This window comes from Magnolia sinica, chromosome 13 (genome assembly GCF_029962835.1).
Source record: "Magnolia sinica isolate HGM2019 chromosome 13, MsV1, whole genome shotgun sequence".
Taxonomy (NCBI): Eukaryota; Viridiplantae; Streptophyta; class Magnoliopsida; order Magnoliales; family Magnoliaceae; genus Magnolia; species Magnolia sinica.
The window spans coordinates 41,989,434-42,008,175 of NC_080585.1; the positions used below are offsets into that span (position 1 = coordinate 41,989,434).

The following is an 18,742-nucleotide window of genomic DNA, read 5'->3' on the forward strand; positions in this document are numbered from 1 at the left end:
CATCACTGTGGAGCCCACCGAGCATTGCAACGCAAGATTCTTCCTTTTACGCACGCGCGGACGCTGATGCCCACGGTGGGCCATTCTAAGACCTTGAAGGTGGTCGGATCGATGATCTGAGCCGTCCACAGGATTCAGAGGGTGGTATTGACCCTAACCATGAAGCCCAAAAGAGGTTTTGGGACAATCAGCGCCCCGAACATCTTTCCAAATGCAAGATGGTTTGCGTCATTACTTGTTGTGCACGTAGCTTCTTCTGCGTAAACCTCCCACCAACTCCAAGCTCTCCACCACCTTTGTTGTTGGAATTTACATTTGGAAACACCAAAAATATCAAAAATAAAATATTTCACTAGGCTGAATCAAGTACAAAATACGCTATCCTTAAAGCGTGATTCGCCCCCTTATCAACTACTGATGGGTTACAGGTGAATTGCTTCCAGGATAAGACAAGCCTTATCAGGATCCAGCATGCAGCAATTACGATAGGTCCACTGTGGAACAGTTTTAACGTAGCAGATCTCTTCTGGCAGACTTAGACGGTAGAGATGATCAAAGTATTCTATGATGGAGATATGGATCATATTTGATTTGATGGGAGAAATGGTGTGTTGAGATGATGAAATCGGACTGGAATGATCCAGTTTATTTAGGAATCAGGTATAACACCGTTGCTGTGTGGTATTCAATGGTTCAGAACGTTTGAAAACATTTATGGCCATTGTCAATTAATCCCAGACGTTTCTGGTCATTAGATCAAAAGATCTTACCGTTGGATCATCCTGGCCTGTTCGTTTTCGGACTGTTGTTACTTTTAAGGTGGCTATCCGTTTTTAAAAACGCCTAGACGTTTCGGATTTAAGATTCGACCGTTCTTAGTCACCTATAAAACCCAGGCTCATTTCGAATTTTCAGATCCACACCGCCCTAAGGCTCTTAGCAGACCCATCGCACCGTCTCGCGCCAGTTCGCGTTAGGTCGCGAGGGAGCGACCACTCTTCGACACGATGTGCACGTACGAAGTGCAAAGTGCGCCATCTAGTGCCACTATAGCCACATTGCTTCACTGCCCACGGCCTTGCCCGAGCCCGAGCACTAGCGCGTGCGTGCGTGCATGTGTTCCAGTGCGTATAACCCGAGTATCACCTCCTCCAAAAACTCCAAGTAAGAATACTCTTCACAACATCTCATATAAACTATAAAACCATTCTTTGCATTTTTGATATGGGACAAAGCACACACACCATACTTTTTAATTCAAAATTTTTAAAATGCATTTTGGGGGAAATTCCTGAAATTTTGAAATTTTAAAATTTTTCTTTTTATTTTGAAAAATCACTGATTTTCAACAATCCTCCATTAGTTTTTTAAAACAAAAAAAAAAAAAAAAAAAAAAAAACTCTGCCAAAATAATAACAGTTATTATGCATAAAGAAATATATCTTACGATTTGAATCTTTCCTTAGTGTAAGTATTTTAAAGTTATCTCAAAATTTCTGGTTATCGTAGCATTGAACTAGTTATTTCTATATGATATAACTGAAAATATCACACATATAATAATTCCTACGTTACGTGTTCCTTTGTAATCTCGCTTAGCACTTTTAATGGCCATATGCTTATCCTGTTTCATGAACGATCCTGAGATAACTCTAACTCTCATGAAAAGCGGCACCACTTCTACGTTCATATAGGTGAAAATTTTCCAATATTTCCGTTTAAAACACTTGTCCTGTTTGACTAAACTTCATTAAGAGTTTAATACTCATCATTCTTTTATAACGACCAGCACTATCATCCTGGATAAAGTTATTAATTTATTTATTGCTGAAACTTTTCACTTATCAGTGAATTGTTGTTACCCATTAAACTCAATATTTAGAGATTTTCTAATTTAGGGTTGTGTTTCTTTCACTGGTGAAACTTTGAGTAAAGAGTTTCAATCCCATCCCTCTAGATATTGTCCTTACTACATCTCTCGTTAGAGGTTTAGTAAAAGGATCAACTAAGTTATTACTTGACTTTATATATGAGATCGCAATTATTCCATCTTGAATCAATTGCCTTACATAGTCATGTCGCAAACTTATGTGTCTGGACTTCCCATTATAGGTACCGTTATAGGATCTCGCTTGAGTGGCTTCACTATCACAATGAAGTGAAACAGCCGGTATAGGCTTCGCATAGAATGATATTTCTAATAGAAGATCTCTTAACCACTCAGCCTCTTTGCCTGTAGCAGCCAAAGCTATGAACTCAGATTCCATAGTTGAGTGCGTTATGAAAGTTTGTTTTTTAGATCCCCAAGATACAGCTGCACCTCCTAAGGTGAATATCCACCCTGTAGTGGACTTATTGTCCCCTGCACTCGATATCCAACTTGCATCAGTATATCCTTCTAATACTACTGAAAATTCTGAGTGAAATAGCCCTAGTTCTTTGGTTTCTCTAAAATAACGTAGAACTCTACTTACTACTTTCCAGTGTTCAACACTTGGATTACTCGTAAACCTTCTTAGTTTACTCACAGTATATACTATATCCGGTCTTGTGCATTACATTGCATACATAAGACTGCTTATAATACTAACATACTCTAGTTATGCAACTGCTCTTCTACTATTTTCTTTTAACTTGATACTTGGATCAAACGAGATCTTTGCCTCTTTAATTTTCAAGTGATTAAACTTGTTTATTATTTTCTCAATATAATGAGACTAGTATAATGCAAAACTCCCACCATGTTTTTAACTTTGATACCTAATATGGTATTCACTTGTCCAAGATTCTTCATTTTGAAAACTAAAAAGAGACCTTTTGTTTCAGTTACACATTCCATTTTATTACTGATTATTAACATATCATCTACATACAAGCATATGATTACAATATAATCATTATACACTCTTAAATATTTGCATTTATCAGCAATATTATGTTCAAAACTATAAGACAACTTTAAAATCAAATTTATCATGCCACTGTTTTGGTGCTTGTTTTAATCTATACAAAGACTTAACAAGTTTACATACTTTTCTATAATTTTCTGGTAGAACAAACTCTTCTAGTTGCTCCATATAAACCTCCTTATCGAGATCACCATTCAGGAATATTGTCTTCACGTCCATTTGATGGATATGAAGATGATGTATGGATGCTAGAGCGAATAAGATCCTAATCGATGTTATTCGAGCTACTGGTGAATAAGTGTCAAAATAATCGATTCATTCTTTCTATCGGAAACCCTAAGCAACTAACCTTACCTTAAAAGTTTGAATTGTACCATCTGTGTGATATTTTTTCTTAAATACCCACTTACAACCTATTAGTTTAGAACCTGGAGGTAGATCTACCAATTCCCATGTTTAGTTACATATTATGGAATCCATTTCATCATTAATGGCCTCTTTCTAAAAAGCGGAGTCTCTTGAAGTCATAGCTTCACTAAAGGTTTTAGATTCATCTTCTATAGTTAAAACTATAGGTATTTTTTTAATCACCTTCCCTCTATCACCCTCAAGTAGATGAAAAGAGAGTCACTGAGAGTCTATTTGATCAGGGTCAAGACTCTTTTCTACTCTTGCTCTTTAACTCCTGCGAGGTTCACTAGGAGTTTTCTCTTCTATTTGTATTTCTTTTATAGTTTCATTAAGAGATTGAATCTCAACATTCTTTTTTCTCCGTGAATACAGAATTCTCAAAGAATTCTACATCTCTAGACTTTATGATTACATTGGATCTAAATCTAGAAGTTTATAGGCCTTACTATGTTATGCATATCCTATAAGAACGCACTTGATAGCTCTTGGTCCTAACTTAGTTCTTTTAGGTTCATGAGTTCTGCAGTATGCAAGACACCCCCACACTCTAAGATAACCTATGTTTGGTTTTCTTCCTTTCCATATTTCGTATGGAGAGGTCTTGGTTTTCTTAAATGGAATTCGGTTTAAAATATGACATGCAGCTAACAGTACTTCTTCCCATAGGTTTAATGGCAACTGTGCTTGTATTAGTATTGAGTTGACCATTTTTACTAATGTCCTATTTTTTCTCTCTGCTACACCATTTTGTTGTGGTGTATAAGGTGTTGTGCACTGATGTATTATGTCGTGTTCTTCACAATAATTAGAAAAGTCATTAGAAAAATATTCTCCTCCTCGGTCACTACGAATGATTCTAATATCTTTGTCTAATTGATTTTCTACTTCAGATTTGTAAATCTTAAATGCATTAAATGCTTCATCTTTCGATTTTAATAGATATACATATACGTATCTTGAACAATCATCTATAAATGTTATAAAGTACCTTTTACCTCCACGGGTAAGAATGTCATTTAGTTCATATATGTCAGCATGCATTAGGTTTAATATTTGAGATGATCTCTCAACGCTAGGGAATGGTTTCTTGATTATTTTAGACCGTATGCATACTTCACATTTATCTTTGTCACTATCATTGTATGATATTAAGTCATTCTTAGCTATGAATTTTATGGTATTATAGCCAATATGGGCTAATCTTCCATACCATAACGTTACAGACCCAATCATGTAAGCAGAAGAATTCTTTTCATTTAAAGAAAGTTTGATAATCTCATTACAAGCATAACCCTTACCCACAAAGTTCTCATTCTTAGACAAGATCAACTTGCCTGATTCAAACACAACCCTAATCCCAGGTTTGCTTAAGAGATCCCCTGAGACAAGATTCCTCCTTATATCTGGGTCATGTAGTACGCTGGTCAAAATTACCTTCTTTCTAGAGGTAGAGAGTAATTTCACGGTTCCTTTACCTGCAACTTTCGACTGTCCTTCATTTTCCATTTGAACCTCTTGAGCTTTGGTCTCGTCTTCATAGGTTTTGAAGGTAGATTGATCGTTGCATACATGGACTGTGGCACTTGTATCATACCACCAACCAGGAATTTTCTCTTAAACTAGGTTCACTTCTATGACCATAGCTACGATTTCATCGTCTACTGCATTAGCCTCTTTCTTATGCTTTTTTCGGTCCCTACAGACTCGGGCGAAATGCCCGGTCTTGCCGCAGACATAGCAAGCTCCCTTAGGTTTGTCATTTTTCTTCTTTTCGGTTTTCTTGAATTTTTCTTGATCTTTGTTATGTTCAAGGGAATCGGCTTTCTCATAGGTATTATTTTGGGATGGCCTTTCTACTACTTTCACCTTGGATGAGGATGCACCATTAACGTCATCCTTTTTGTTTCGGTTACGAGATTCTTCTTCAATATGAAGATGCGTTTGGATTTGTTCCAGGGTGAATTCTTCAAATTTATACAGTAGTTTCTTCCTGTAGTCTTTCCAGCTCGGAGGCAACTTTGCGATTATAGCTCCGACTTGAAAAGATTCGGGAAGATCAATTTTTATGACTTTTATTTTATTTACAATAAGCTGCAGTTCTTGGATTTGGGCAAGCAGTAGTATATTGTCTACCATCGTGAAGTCGAAATACCTTGCAATTAGAAATTTCTGTGTACCTTCCTCTTCAGCCTTGCATTTGTATTCCAGCGCGCTCCAAATTTCTTTTGCTGATATGGTACCCGTGTACAAATTGTACAACCGATCAGAGAGAGCATTGAGGATGTGGCCACGACACAACAGATCATCTTCTTGTCGCTTGATTCTAGCAACAACTTGTTCTGAAGTGTCAGTGTCCTTTGCTTCAGGCAGAGGCTGGAGAGTCGGACCAAGGATGTAGAAGATCTTTAGAGTGGTCAGCAGGAATTTCAGTTTGTCCTGCCATCTAGTGAAATTTGAATCATCGAATCAGTCCAATCGGATCAGATCTTGGTTCATCAGTTTGACTGATGCAACACTTTTGGTGTCTATGAATCACGCTTTAAGTTTATTGAGAATTTACATTTGGATACACCGAAAATATCAAAAATAAAAAAAATAATAAAATATTTCACTAGGTTGAATCACGTATAAAATACATTGTCCTTTAAGCATGATTCGCCCCCTTATCAACTGCTGATGGGTTATAGGCGAATTACTTCCAGGATAAGATAAGCCTTATCAGGATCCAGCGTGCAGCAATTACGATAGGTCCACTCTGGAACAATTTTAATGCAGCAGATCTCTTTGGCAGACTTATACGGTAGAGATGATCAAAGTATTCTATGATGGAGATATGGATTGTATTTGATTTGATGGGAGAGATGGTGTGTTGAGATGATGAAATCGGACTGGAATGGTTTAGTGCAAAGTGCGCCAACTAGCGCCACTACAGCCACACTGCCCACGCCCGTACCCATGCCCATGCTCGAGCCCGGGTGCGAGCATGCATGCGTGTGTTCTAGTGCGACCTCCTCCAAAAACTCTAAGTAAGAATACTCTTCACAACATCTCATATAAACCACAAAACCATTCTTTGCATTTCTGATGTGGGACAAAGCACATACGCCGCACTTTTTAATTCAAAATTTTCAAAATGCATTTTGGCGGGAAATTCCTGAAATTTTGAAAAATTAAAATTTTTCTTTTTATTTTGAAAAATCACTAATTTTCAACATTTGTTGCCTATAAAACAAGAAGAGAAGAGAGAGAGAGAGAGAGAGAGAGAGAGAGAGAGAGAGAGAGAGAGAGAGAGGGGTATCTTTGGGAACGTGGAGCAGCAGTGGAGGCATCTGGTGCATGTGGAAGAGAAGAAAGAGAGAGAGAGAGAGAGAGAGAGAGAGAGATCAATGGCCGGCTGGGAGTTTGTTTCTCCTCCTTGTTTTTCATTTTTTCTTCCTTAGTATTTTTGTGAGACTTTTAGCCTCACCATGTCTATGATGGGCTAAGCCTCTTAGCTAGGGCTAAGAGGTGAAACTTGTAGTGAGATGGCTAAGAGGTGAAACTTGTAGTGAGATGAGGAGTTTTCTTTATGCCTTTGGATTCATGTTAAACTGAACTAAATTTGATTTTAGTTTGATTAATAGGAATGCTTTTAGTTTTTAATGGTTTGTTGTGACTGAAATTATAATAGATTTGTAATGGCTTTGAGTATCTCATTTCCCTTATTTTGATTGTGAAGATAGGTAGCTCTGTTGTTCACTATTGCCCCTTGGACATGGTCGGATGATGGAATCCTTCCTAACATTCATACATCTTCCTGATCAGTTGTGGATTAGTTTAATTCTGTTGTTTGCTTTGTCTCATGGGCATGGTTTTGTGATGGAATCAACTCTAATTCTCATACCTTTCATCTTTTTAAAAACTAGATCAAAAGAAGTTCAGATCGAGCTTTAGTGATATATCTTCTAACTGGATGCAGATGAGACTCGAAGTCTAATTGAGTTCATGAATCAAGCGTAAATCTCCCTGATCTCTACAAGTGGATCCTCTGAATTCCTAGTTTCCCACCTTTGATTTTTACAAATTTTAGATTAATATTTTCACCATTATTCCCTTCCTTTTACCTGATTTAGATTTCATCTTATCCTAGTTCTAGTTCGAGTTATTTTCAGATTACATACAAGGTACAGTCCCTATGGATTTGACCTCGGTCTTACCGAGATTATTACTACATCACAACCCTATACTTGGGTGTGAATAGTTATTAGTCAATTTCACGATGTTCACGGTCAATTTCACTAAGTTCGCAGTCAATTTAGGCTCAATTCTCAGTTAATTTAACTCAGTTTGTGGTCAATTTAACTAAATTAAAGACATCAATTTCAAGTATTTATCAGTCAATTTCACTTCGTCGTCGGTCAATTTCAGTCAGTTCACAGTCAATTTCACTTAGTTCGCGGCCAATTTCACTTAGTTCGCGATCAATTTCACGATGTTCTTGGGCAAATATGCAACACAACTCGGGAAATTAACCGTAAACTGAGTGAAATTGACATCTTGACCGAGAATTTCATTCACTTCACGGTGAAGTTCACTCAGTTATTGGTCAGTTTCACGATGTTCGCAGTCAAGTTCACTAAGTTCGCGGTCAATTTCATTCACTTCGCGGTGAGTGAAATTGACCGCGAATTGAGTGAAATTTACTGCAAGCTTAATCATTAAATTTTATTAGCCGTGAGCTTAATCATTAAATTTTATTAATTAGGCTATCAACAAATACGTTGAATTCCTGGAGAGAAGGCATGGTTCACTTTCAATGTTATATGCTCAAGATTACAAGTTTTGCCCTACATTTTTTTTTTGTAAGTGTTTAAATTGGATCATAGTTACTTTGTTTTGTGTTTATATGAGATTTGTTATAATTTTTTATTTTGTATATAATAGTCATGTTTCTAATTGAATATGCCGATATTGAAAATGTATTGGGACATAGGTAGCGACTCGGAGCGTCAAGCATTACAAGTCGATAAGTTCGGTGTGACTGGCATTATTAGATATCGAGAAGGGGCCAAGGCCATGTGGCAATATGAATGGGTAATGTTGTCGTTGCAACTTATCAATGCTGGGTATACCCATTTCTATCATTTCTTTAATGATATCTTATCTTGTTAAACATTGACAGGCATACGTATCGGTGAACCATGACAACAGTCATTGGTACCTAATGGTCATCCACCCTTAAGAACAAGAGATTGTTATTCTCGATAGTTTATATTTGTCGATACAAGAAACAGATCGAGCTGATGAAGGAGTGCTTTCCTATTATATTCTATGCCACAGGAGATACGTCTGCGCTGGACGGGAAGGATTGGACCGTCAGAGAAGATATTTCCATACCAAAGCAGACGAATGGATATGATTGCGGCATATTTGTCATAAAATATATTGATATTTTGTGCAGCGGTTGAATTTTGCTAGGAACAGACTTGCAAAATTTCACCCCCATCTTTAGGAATTTAATAGCTTATGATTGCTTGAGTGTCCACGATAGATGATATTTGTCTTAGGCATGAGAGGAATGAAAAAATTTTGTGAAATATTGTAATTTGTTGTAAATGATGTCTTGTATAAAATTTAAGGTGAATGAAGACCTGCTTGTATGTTAATTAATTTATTTATGAATAGTGATTTAACTGTAAATGGAGATTTATTTGCGTATTAGTATCGGTCAATTTCACTAACGACTTCGCGGTCAAATTCACTCACTTCACGGTGAATTTCACTCACTTCGCGATTAATTTCACTCACTTCTCAGTCAAGTTCACTCACTTTGCAGTCAATTTCACTCACTTCACGGTCAATTTACCTAACTTCTCATTCAATTTTACTCACTTCGCGGTGAACTTCACTCACTTCGTGGTTAATTTCACTCACTGCATGGTAAATTTCAGTCACTTTGTGGTGAACTCTACTCACTTCGTGGTCAATTTGCCTAACTTCTCGGTCAGTTTCACTTAGCGGTCAATTTCTCTCATTTCGTGGTCAATTTCACTAACTTTGCGATGAACTTCACTCACTTTGCGGTCAATTTCTCTCACTCGTGGTCAATTTCACTGACTTTGCGGTGAATTTCACTCACTTCACGGTCAATTTCACTCACTTCGTGGTCAATTTGCCTAACTTCTCGTCCAATTTCTCTCATTTCCCGATCAATTTCACTGACTTCGCAGTGAACTTTACTCACTTCGCAGTCAATTTCTCTCACTTCGCGGTGAACTTTACTCACTTCGCGATCAATTTCTCTCACTTTGCAGTTAATTTCAATAACTTCGCGGTGGATTTCACTCACTTCGTGGTCAATTTCACTCACTTCATGGTCTATTTGCCTAACTTCTCGTTCAAATTTTCTCACTTCCTGATCAATTTTACTAACTTCGCGGTGAAGTTCACTCACTTCACGGTGAATTTCACTCACTTTGCAGTAAAGTTCACTCATTGCACTGTGAATTTCACTCACTTTGCGGTGAATTTCACTCACTTTGCAGTAAAGTTCACTCATTGCACTGTGAATTTCACTCACTTTGCGGTGAATTTCACTCAGGAAGCGGTCAACTTTACTCACTTCGCGGTCGATTTCACTCAGGAAGCAGCTTATTTCAGTTGACTCGCAAATTTGGTATGCGCAACTAGGCGTATCATGTTGGTTCACTAAAGTAGCTTATCCTACCCCAAAATCATATGGGGTACGTCCGACAACTCATTTTGGTTTGCAAGATACGTCTGTTTAAAGTTCTAATGATCTGGATCATCTCCGCTTCCTATTGGGCTTTGTTATGGTCCACCTCAATCAATTTGACAGTTCCCTTTTCCCTTCATCCATGTCGGAGTAACCTTATGAAAGGATTATGTGGCAAATAAACATCACGGTGGGCCTTAGGAAGGTTTCAACTATAGGCATCGATATTCCCACTTTTCATGTGGTGTGGTACACTGGACGGTTGGATTTTCGCCATGTTTGGGTTAGTTTCCTAACATGAGCTTACAAAACGGATGAACGAAGTGGATATAATATATACATCATGGTGGCCCCCACAAAGTTTAGGGTTGCAGGAATCCTGCTGGTCCGGATTTGTATGTGTATTAGAAACATCATTTTCCATGCTAAGCTGTGATTAGTAATTGTATATGGGCACTTTGACTTCCAAAATATGATATTTGATGATTAATAGGAAGTATATATGGTCCTCGACCCCAAGAAATACATACTAGTTTGTACAAGTGGGGTCCACTCTATGTGATCCAGACCGTTGATGTGTTAGGCCACAATTCTGATAGAGGATGCTACAGAAAACTCCCTTGATGGGACAACACTAACCCATAAAATTGTAGCCTCCGAAAATGCCATTACATGGAGATACAGTGACGTTCCACCTTCAACGGTTGAGAACTCCCAAGATTGGTGGCTGGGATTTTATCAGCCTTACCTGCCTACCTTCGGTCACAAGTAACCAGTAGTGGTTTTGGATCATTGAACCGTGGGCCCCACATGTACCGCGACATATTGTGCATACATCTGGCCGAGGATCACATAACCCCATCTAAGGATGAGAAAAACTTGGATACTCTGGCAAAGTGTGATAGTGATACGCAGGCGCTTAGAAATTGCACACGTGGCTGCAAGTAAGCCAAAATATGTTACCAGATGAAATGTATCAAGAACAAAAATTACGCTTATTTGATCATCCGACTGTCATATTAGTAGACGTTAATTGGACGGTTGAAAATGAAGAATATCTAACGTTCCACTCCTATTTCAACAAACAGCGTCTCAAATCAAGGGTTAGGATTGCTCAAAATCTAATTTTGGGGATTGACTTAATTAAAGACGGTGGATTTCAGAATTTAGTCGGTTTAAATTGAGTTAGCGTGTGCCTGTGTATCAAGTTCTGTACTCTGTCAGAGTATCAAATAAGTGCCAAAGGAAAAGGGGCTGCAGCACTACCGCCGGACCGGCTGGATCGCGAAAGAAATACAAATTATGAAGCAAGAGTATTTTAGTTCGATAAAAATGTGCCCGTGCAATCGGGTCATAGTTGGGTAAAGAAAGCTTGGAGGGGGCAAAGAAAGGACAGTCGGTTAGAAGTGAGGCATACGGTCGGGAAAAGCTCATCTCAAAATGCCAATCTTCTCTCGGGCTGTATAGATTGCGTACGACAAACATAATTTTTAATGTGTGGATCTTCTTTGAGCCCACTATGATTTATTTGTTAGATCCACACTGTCCATAATATTTTTCAGATCATTCCAAAGCATAAATAAAAAAAATGAGGCACATTTGAAGTAAAGTGGACCACACTACAAAAAGCAGTGGGGATTAAATAAACTTCCGTTGAAACCTTGAAAGAGCCAACCGTGAAGCTTATTTGCCATGTAACCTATTTATAAGGTCACATGATGGACCTGAATGAATGGAAAATACAAATATTAACTTGATAAAAGCTTCTGCAGTCGCAATAAGTTTTCAAAGATACGTGTTAATTTTTTTATTTTTTATTTAGTGATGTGGTCCACTTGAGCGTTGGATCTCCTAAAATAATCTAAAATAATAGATGGACGGTTGGATCTAAGAAATGCATTATAATGGGCCACGCTAATTTCACTCGTCAAGGACTTCCGTGTGTTGCATAAAACCCGGAAATGTTGACGTCTGAAACTTTCGAGCCCCATCATGATCTGTGTATCAAATCGACACCGTCCATCTATTTTTCCTATATCATTTTAAACACAAGACCAAAAACCAAGTAGATCCAAGGCTCAAATGGGCCACACAATAGGAAACAGTGAGAGTTGGAGGTATGTTATCCAAAGATTACTGGAACCAAGGCTCTTATCAAGCTGAAATTTGTGATTTACCTTCATCAATCAATGTGCGTGTGACCGTATGAAGAGTTTAGATGGCATATAAACCTCACGGTGGACCTGAGTAAGGTTTCCACGGTAGTAGTTCAATTACCGTTTCTTTCTATGGTGTGGTCAACGTTAGCTCTAAATGTCTCTCATTTTTTTACTCATGCTCTAGAATGATCTGAAAAAATTGATGGACGGTGTGGATCTAATACATAAATCACAGTGGTCAGAAAAGCTCCACTTGTTAAAAGTTATATTGTACGGCAGAAATTTATATTTAAAAAAATCGGTGCATTTTGGGAACCAAGAAAAATATTCTAGCAAGCCTCTACTAGGATTAACTGAAGTTCCTTTGTGTCTACGTGGCAACCACTATCATCTGTCGCTTCACTGGGCCTGTTTGAAGCGATGATTGATCTGAACCGTCCATGTTCTGGATGCTCATATATATAGACTAAAGTAAGAAACTTTACGATTTAAGATAATCTGTAAATGACTAATATTCAACTCAACTAGTTGAATGGTGAGGATCAACCTTCCAACACGAGTAAATAGACCACAGCTCAGTTATCATTACCCATGGACGGTTCATACCATCACACCATCTCTGCACGTGGGATCTGACCATAGATGTGAGTGCGAAAAAAAGAGGGAGGAAGAACGTACCGAGATGTTGGACGGTGGCATTGACGGAGTATCCTCGATCGAGGAGGACACGAACTAACCAGGAACCGATGAAGCCGCTCGCTCCCGTAACACACACTCTCCCTCTCTCCGCCATCTCTCTCTCTCTCTCTCCTCTCTCTCTCTCTCTCTCTGCCTTTTGAAATGAAAATCTTTGATACTCTTGCTGGGATGTGCAGATGATATGCAGCTTTCACTCACTCCCTGCCTTTTGAAAAGAAAATCCTTGATACTCTTGCCGAGGTGTGCGGATGATATTCAGCTTTCACTGACTCGCTGCCTTTTGAAAAGAATATCTCTGATACTGTTGCCGAGTTGTTCGGATGAGGAAGCGGATTGGCTGGTGTAGCACACACCAGCTATATAGCTGTTGTAGGTACGTGTCGTGCGAAGGCGAGCACTGACGCTCCTCGAGCTCCGAGTTGTACGAACGGTTCAAAGGAGATCAAAGTTTATGGGCCCCACAGTCATGTATTTATTATATCTACACCGTTCATCTATTTTAGAGATCACTTTAGAGTATTTCTCAAAAAACGAATCATATCTAAAGATCATCTGGACCACACCATAAATAGCAGCGGAGATAATCATTTTCACTGTTAAAAAATTTGTAAGGCCCATCATAATGTTTGTTTTCCATCTAATATATTCATAAGGTCACAAAGACCTGAATGAAGAGGAAAAATAAATTTCATATTGATCCAAAACTTCTGGGACGCCAAAAAGGGTTTCAATGGTAGACGTTCACTCCCCCACTACTTTTTGCAGTGTGGTCCATTTTATAATTATATCTGTTTTATTTTTCTTCTCAAGCCTTAATAAGAGCTCACCAAATTGATGGACGGTCTGGATATAAAACATACCTCGTGATCAGACCCACAGAACTTGCTGACGTCAATACAGCAGCTGTATAGCTGGTGTGAGGTACACCAGCCAATCCGCTTCCTTCGGGTGATACGCATGCGCTTAGAAATTACTTTAAAATTGCATACGTGGCATACGAATCAGTTAAATTAAATTGTTTGAATTATGGGTCCAGTTTAGATGTACTGTGAACTAATAATTAAGATTATTTGATTATCTGACTATCGGATCAGTGACCATTGACTGGACGGCTGAAATGAAAAATATTCAACGGTCCTGTTTCAACACATAAGTGTTCACGAATCGGATGTTAGAATTCTTCAAGAAATATTTAGCTTCCAACTGTGACTAAGCAACAGTGGGTTCCACAATTTTAGTCGGTTTAATTTGAGTTAACGGACCTCATGTGTACAATTTGCGTGTGCCTACGTATCAACCGTCACACGCTTGCAGAGTACCAAATAAATGCTGATATTTTAAGGAGCAGATTAGGTGAGACACTGGTCTGACCCAAGACGGTGCGGCACTTAAATTAGGGCCCACTTTGATGTATTTATTCTGTATCCACGCCGTCCAAACGTTTTTTCAGATCATTTTAGGTATTAGTAGATCTAAATATCAGGTCGGTCACAACAAAGGAAATAGTTTTTATTGAATTCCTTACCATTAAAACATTCTTAGGAATAACTTAATCCTTTTGTATTGTTTATTTGAAATCCAATCTGTTGATAAGATCAAATAAGTCTGGATAAAGGGAAAAGATAAATATCAGCTTGATCCAAAACTTCTTTACTCCATTAATGGTCAATCACCACTGTTTCCTACAATATGGTCTACCTGGTAATTGGATCTTTTAAGTTTTTGGTTTAATGCCAAAATTTAATCTAGAAAAACGGATGGACGGCATAGATACGGAATACATGTATAAAGGTGGGGTCCACGGTAATATCTACACTGTGTTGGGTGCATCCTAGGTTTCAACTAATCCGCTCCCTACTTTTCAAATCACTCACTATTTTTTAAGGATCGTAAATTTCTCGCTCAAAATTTATTTTACATGTACAACTCAAATGATGTGGTGCTTCAATAGATCCCTGACTATAGGCTCATATTGATATATGTTTCTTATATCCACACCGTCCATCCGTTTTGAAAGCTCATTTTAGGGCATGATTCCAAAAATGAAGTAGATTCAAATCTCAGGTGACCTGGACAGTAGCAATTGAATACCCACCATTAAATGCTTTAAGGGCCACCAGCATGTTTATTTTCCATCCAACTTATTGATAAGTTCACAAAGATCTGGATGAAGGACCACGCAAATTTCATCTTGATCCAAAACTCTTGTGGCCCAGAACAGGTTTTTAATAGTCAATCACAACTGTTTCATATTGTGTGGTCCAGATGAGATTTTGATTTACTTCTTTTTGTGATCATTCCCTACAATATGTTTTAAAAACGTTTGGACGGCGTGGATTTAAGGTTACATACATCATGGTGAGCGCCAGGGTTAGGGATCCACGGACTTCGATAGATCCGCGGATTCACTGAAGCCACGTTAACTTTTTGTTGATAGCACACCGAAAGAGTGTCCCACGATATCTTATCTTTGCGGGGGGAGCGGATTGCGTCTGGACGCCACCTCGCCCTCTGTCGGCCACCTCTCCCTGCCATCTGTCTCGCGCGCGATATTTTAAGCAGTTATTTTATACTCTGGCATGAGGCAGTGGTTGATAGACGTGCCAGTGTACATGTAGCATAGATGCATCTCAATTTAAACGGAAGCGGATTGCGTAGTGACCGTGAGATGAACGTGACGAGGTCAATGACGGTCTTGCTCGAGTGGATAAGTAGTCCGAATCCACATATCTTATGGACTCCTTTCATGGATTCTTAAAATTTATGAGGGAAAATGAGAAAATAAAAATAAATTATTGAAACTTCAAAATTTCATTAATAGATAATAAAAACGAATGCACAAACCTTTAAATATTGATATCAAATATTAAAAGAAGTTTCATAATCAAACTCTAACTTAAACTCTTTAAAATTCTTAACTTACTATAAATAGTAAAATTACTATTTATAGTGTCTTATGTGGATTAACCACGTTCTTCTCCTAAATTTTAATGGTGGATATCCAATAATTATAATTTTCCTGTAGTGTGGTCCACCTGAGAGTTATATATCACTCTCATTTTTCAGTTCAAGCCATAAAATGATATTTTAAACTAGATGAACAGCATGGACGAAGCACATACAACATGGTGGGGCCCAAAGAGCACCGATCACCAGCACCACGAGCTTCGGAAGGGGCAAATGTCGCATTATTTACCTTTGCAAGACCGTCTTCTTCTTCTTCTTCTTCTTCTTCTTCTTTTGTTTTCCTAGAAAAGCCAAGATCTAGGGATCAACAGCTAGAGAGCGACATTATTTCTCCTTATCGTTTCTCTCATCTTAAAGCCTCTTCCACTACGAGGTTAGTATTTTATTTTTTGTTTCAACTGTAGGTAGGCATTTGCAAAGGTAAAGGAAGGACAGAGTCGAGAAGCCGAGGTACTTTGGTGATACTTCCACAAGCTAATCTGCATTCATGCATTTATTTGATCTTTCATTCAAAATAATGGAGCAGATATTCGAAGAAACCATAGAGCCCCTATCGCATTCTTTCTTTATTTGTGATCCCTTTTGTTTCCTCAAAGACGTTCACGATCTTCCTAAAGCTCAACGGCCTCCACAAGAAGTTCTGAAGATAATTTCTAAAGTCTGCCAACTCAACAATTTCAATGGGCACCCAGCCAGCAGAAAAACGTTAGCTACTTCCATTTCCTTTGGCCCTATCCTTTGCAGCTCTTGCGTTTCTTCGGAATCATCGCCGTTGAGCTGAAATACTTCCCATACAACATGACAACCGCAACTGCTGTAACATGACATCCAAGACCATAATCACAGCACAATAGCTACAGAGTTTTTCTGCATCGCTGGTTGCCGGTTGAAGAGAGATCTTCTTCATACTATAAATGTCATCATGGTCATAGTTGTCATATTAAATCGGTCGTGGTTGTCTTGCTGGAAAGGACGCCAAGATGCATTTATGGTGTTTATCATGTTAAATGGGTCATGGCTTGCATGCTGCATGTGGCACTTATTCCGGACGGTTACTCTGAATTCGAAGGAAAGGGTCATAGTTTTTAACCACCGAAGATGAGAGTAAAGAGGATGATAATATCCCCATTCGTAAACTTAGGTGGAAGAAACTTGCAGAGTCTTAGCTTGCATGTCGAGCTTCTCTTCTAAAAGTCACTGTATTATATGGCTCGTGGTTATCATGTTGTATGGATTGTAGTTGTCACGGATCGTTTGTTTAATTTTACAATGGATCATGATTCTTAGGTCATATGGGTCAAGCTTAGCTTGCCTCAGTTTAGCCACCAGCCACATATAATCCTCCTCCGCCCATTCAAGATGAGCCTTTGTGCTTGTTAGTTCGGACTCAACTGAGTCCAAACGAGACTGAAACCCATTGACCTCCCCCTGGAGCATCAACTCCCTTAATTAGCCTTCTCCTACCGGGCCCTTCAGCTTCTCCTGATCCTCGGTAGAAGTCTTCAGGAGCTCTTCCAGCCTGGCCTTCTCCTTTCAATCTTAGTCATCGCCTTTAGCCTCTCCCGAATCAACAGAAACATCGGCAACGCTTGAGAAAGAAAAGAGTTAGAAAGTATAAAACGATAATCAGAACCAACAAATCGAGTAAGCTTAAGAGCTTACCGTATAACAAACTGAGGCATAGTCGTTGATGCACGACTCAGGACAGCGAGTAAGAGTATTGGCGATTAATTTGCCGCCCAGTCGACTAAGAGAGACATGTGATAGCCGGGTGAGAATATCCGATCCCAAGGGGGGTCGTGGTTGGTAATGTCATATGGGATGTATTTGTCATGTCATATGAATAACAACAATATTCTTCAATGGGCCCCAGCGAGGTTTAATCATAGTTTGCATGGCAGCTTGGTCGTGAAGATGACATGGGTCGTGGTTCAAATGAACAATGGGTCGTGTTTGTCACGGCATATGGGTCATGGTTCTAATTTAACATCAACGATCCACTATTCATAATAACCACGACACAACGCATGCACAATCACAACCCACTATTGATCAAAGTTTCATGGGTCGTGGTATCCTTTAATATGGGTCATAGTTGTAATGTTGTATAGGTCTTGGTTGTGATGAAATTTGGATCCTTAATGTAATTTTTAAAGGGTCGTGGTTGTCCTGTTATATGGATTATGGTTTTTGTGTAATATTGTTCGCATTTGATGTGAAACATTAATCGTAGTTGTCATTTTGAAATGGGTTCATGTTAACCATTTTGCATGATTGTTATTGCCTCGTTTCATGTGTCGTTGTTAACAACCACAACATTATTTTTTTGCACTACCCATTTACATGACAACCACGATCATTACATCATGAAAACCATGACCTATTATAGGTACACTATTATCATCTGTGTTCATGGCTTAGATGCATAAAGGCTCGTTATTATCATCCACATTGGGTTGTGGTTGTCATGAAACATGGGTCGTGACAAACATTGGATAGGTATTGGTTGTCATGATACATGGAACCTGCAATGGATTGATACGTAGGTCGTTATTGTCATTTTATTTTGGTTGTGGTATACGTGAAGCATTGGTCGTAGTTGATCTGGGTCGTGTTTGTTAGGTTAAAATGGTCGTGCTTCACAATTGTAATGGTTCATGGTTGTCGCAAACACAACGATCTTAAGAGAAACACGACCCATACACAAGACATGTCACAGGTGACAAATCTCTCCTTGCAAATTATTCAAATCTTATTTATGGGATAGTCACTTATGGAGATGGAAGCACCGCTAAGGTAGTTGGACATAAAATTATTAAAGGAATAGACTTGCTCAAAAATGAGAATGCTTTTTGCATAAAAGGATTAACTCACAATCTTCT

The 18,742-nt window shown here is 38.6% G+C and overlaps 1 protein-coding gene across 2 annotated transcripts in view; it reads right to left on the bottom strand.

Moving 5' to 3' along the window:
- LOC131223664 (phenylacetaldehyde reductase-like) overlaps positions 1-13,198 on the bottom strand; it is a 31,836-nt gene extending 18,638 nt beyond the window's left edge. The window contains exons 1-2 of one of the 2 annotated variants that reach the window (XM_058219117.1): positions 13,088-13,198; positions 12,873-13,008 (exon numbers count right to left, since the gene is read on the bottom strand). In XM_058219117.1, the coding sequence (XP_058075100.1) occupies positions 12,873-12,987 (115 nt within the window). In that variant the 5' untranslated portion in view covers positions 12,988-13,008; positions 13,088-13,198. The remainder of the gene's footprint in view (positions 1-12,872; positions 13,009-13,087) is intronic. The other variant, XM_058219118.1, reaches the window with a different exon arrangement.
- Positions 13,199-18,742: the final 5,544 nt, after the last annotated feature.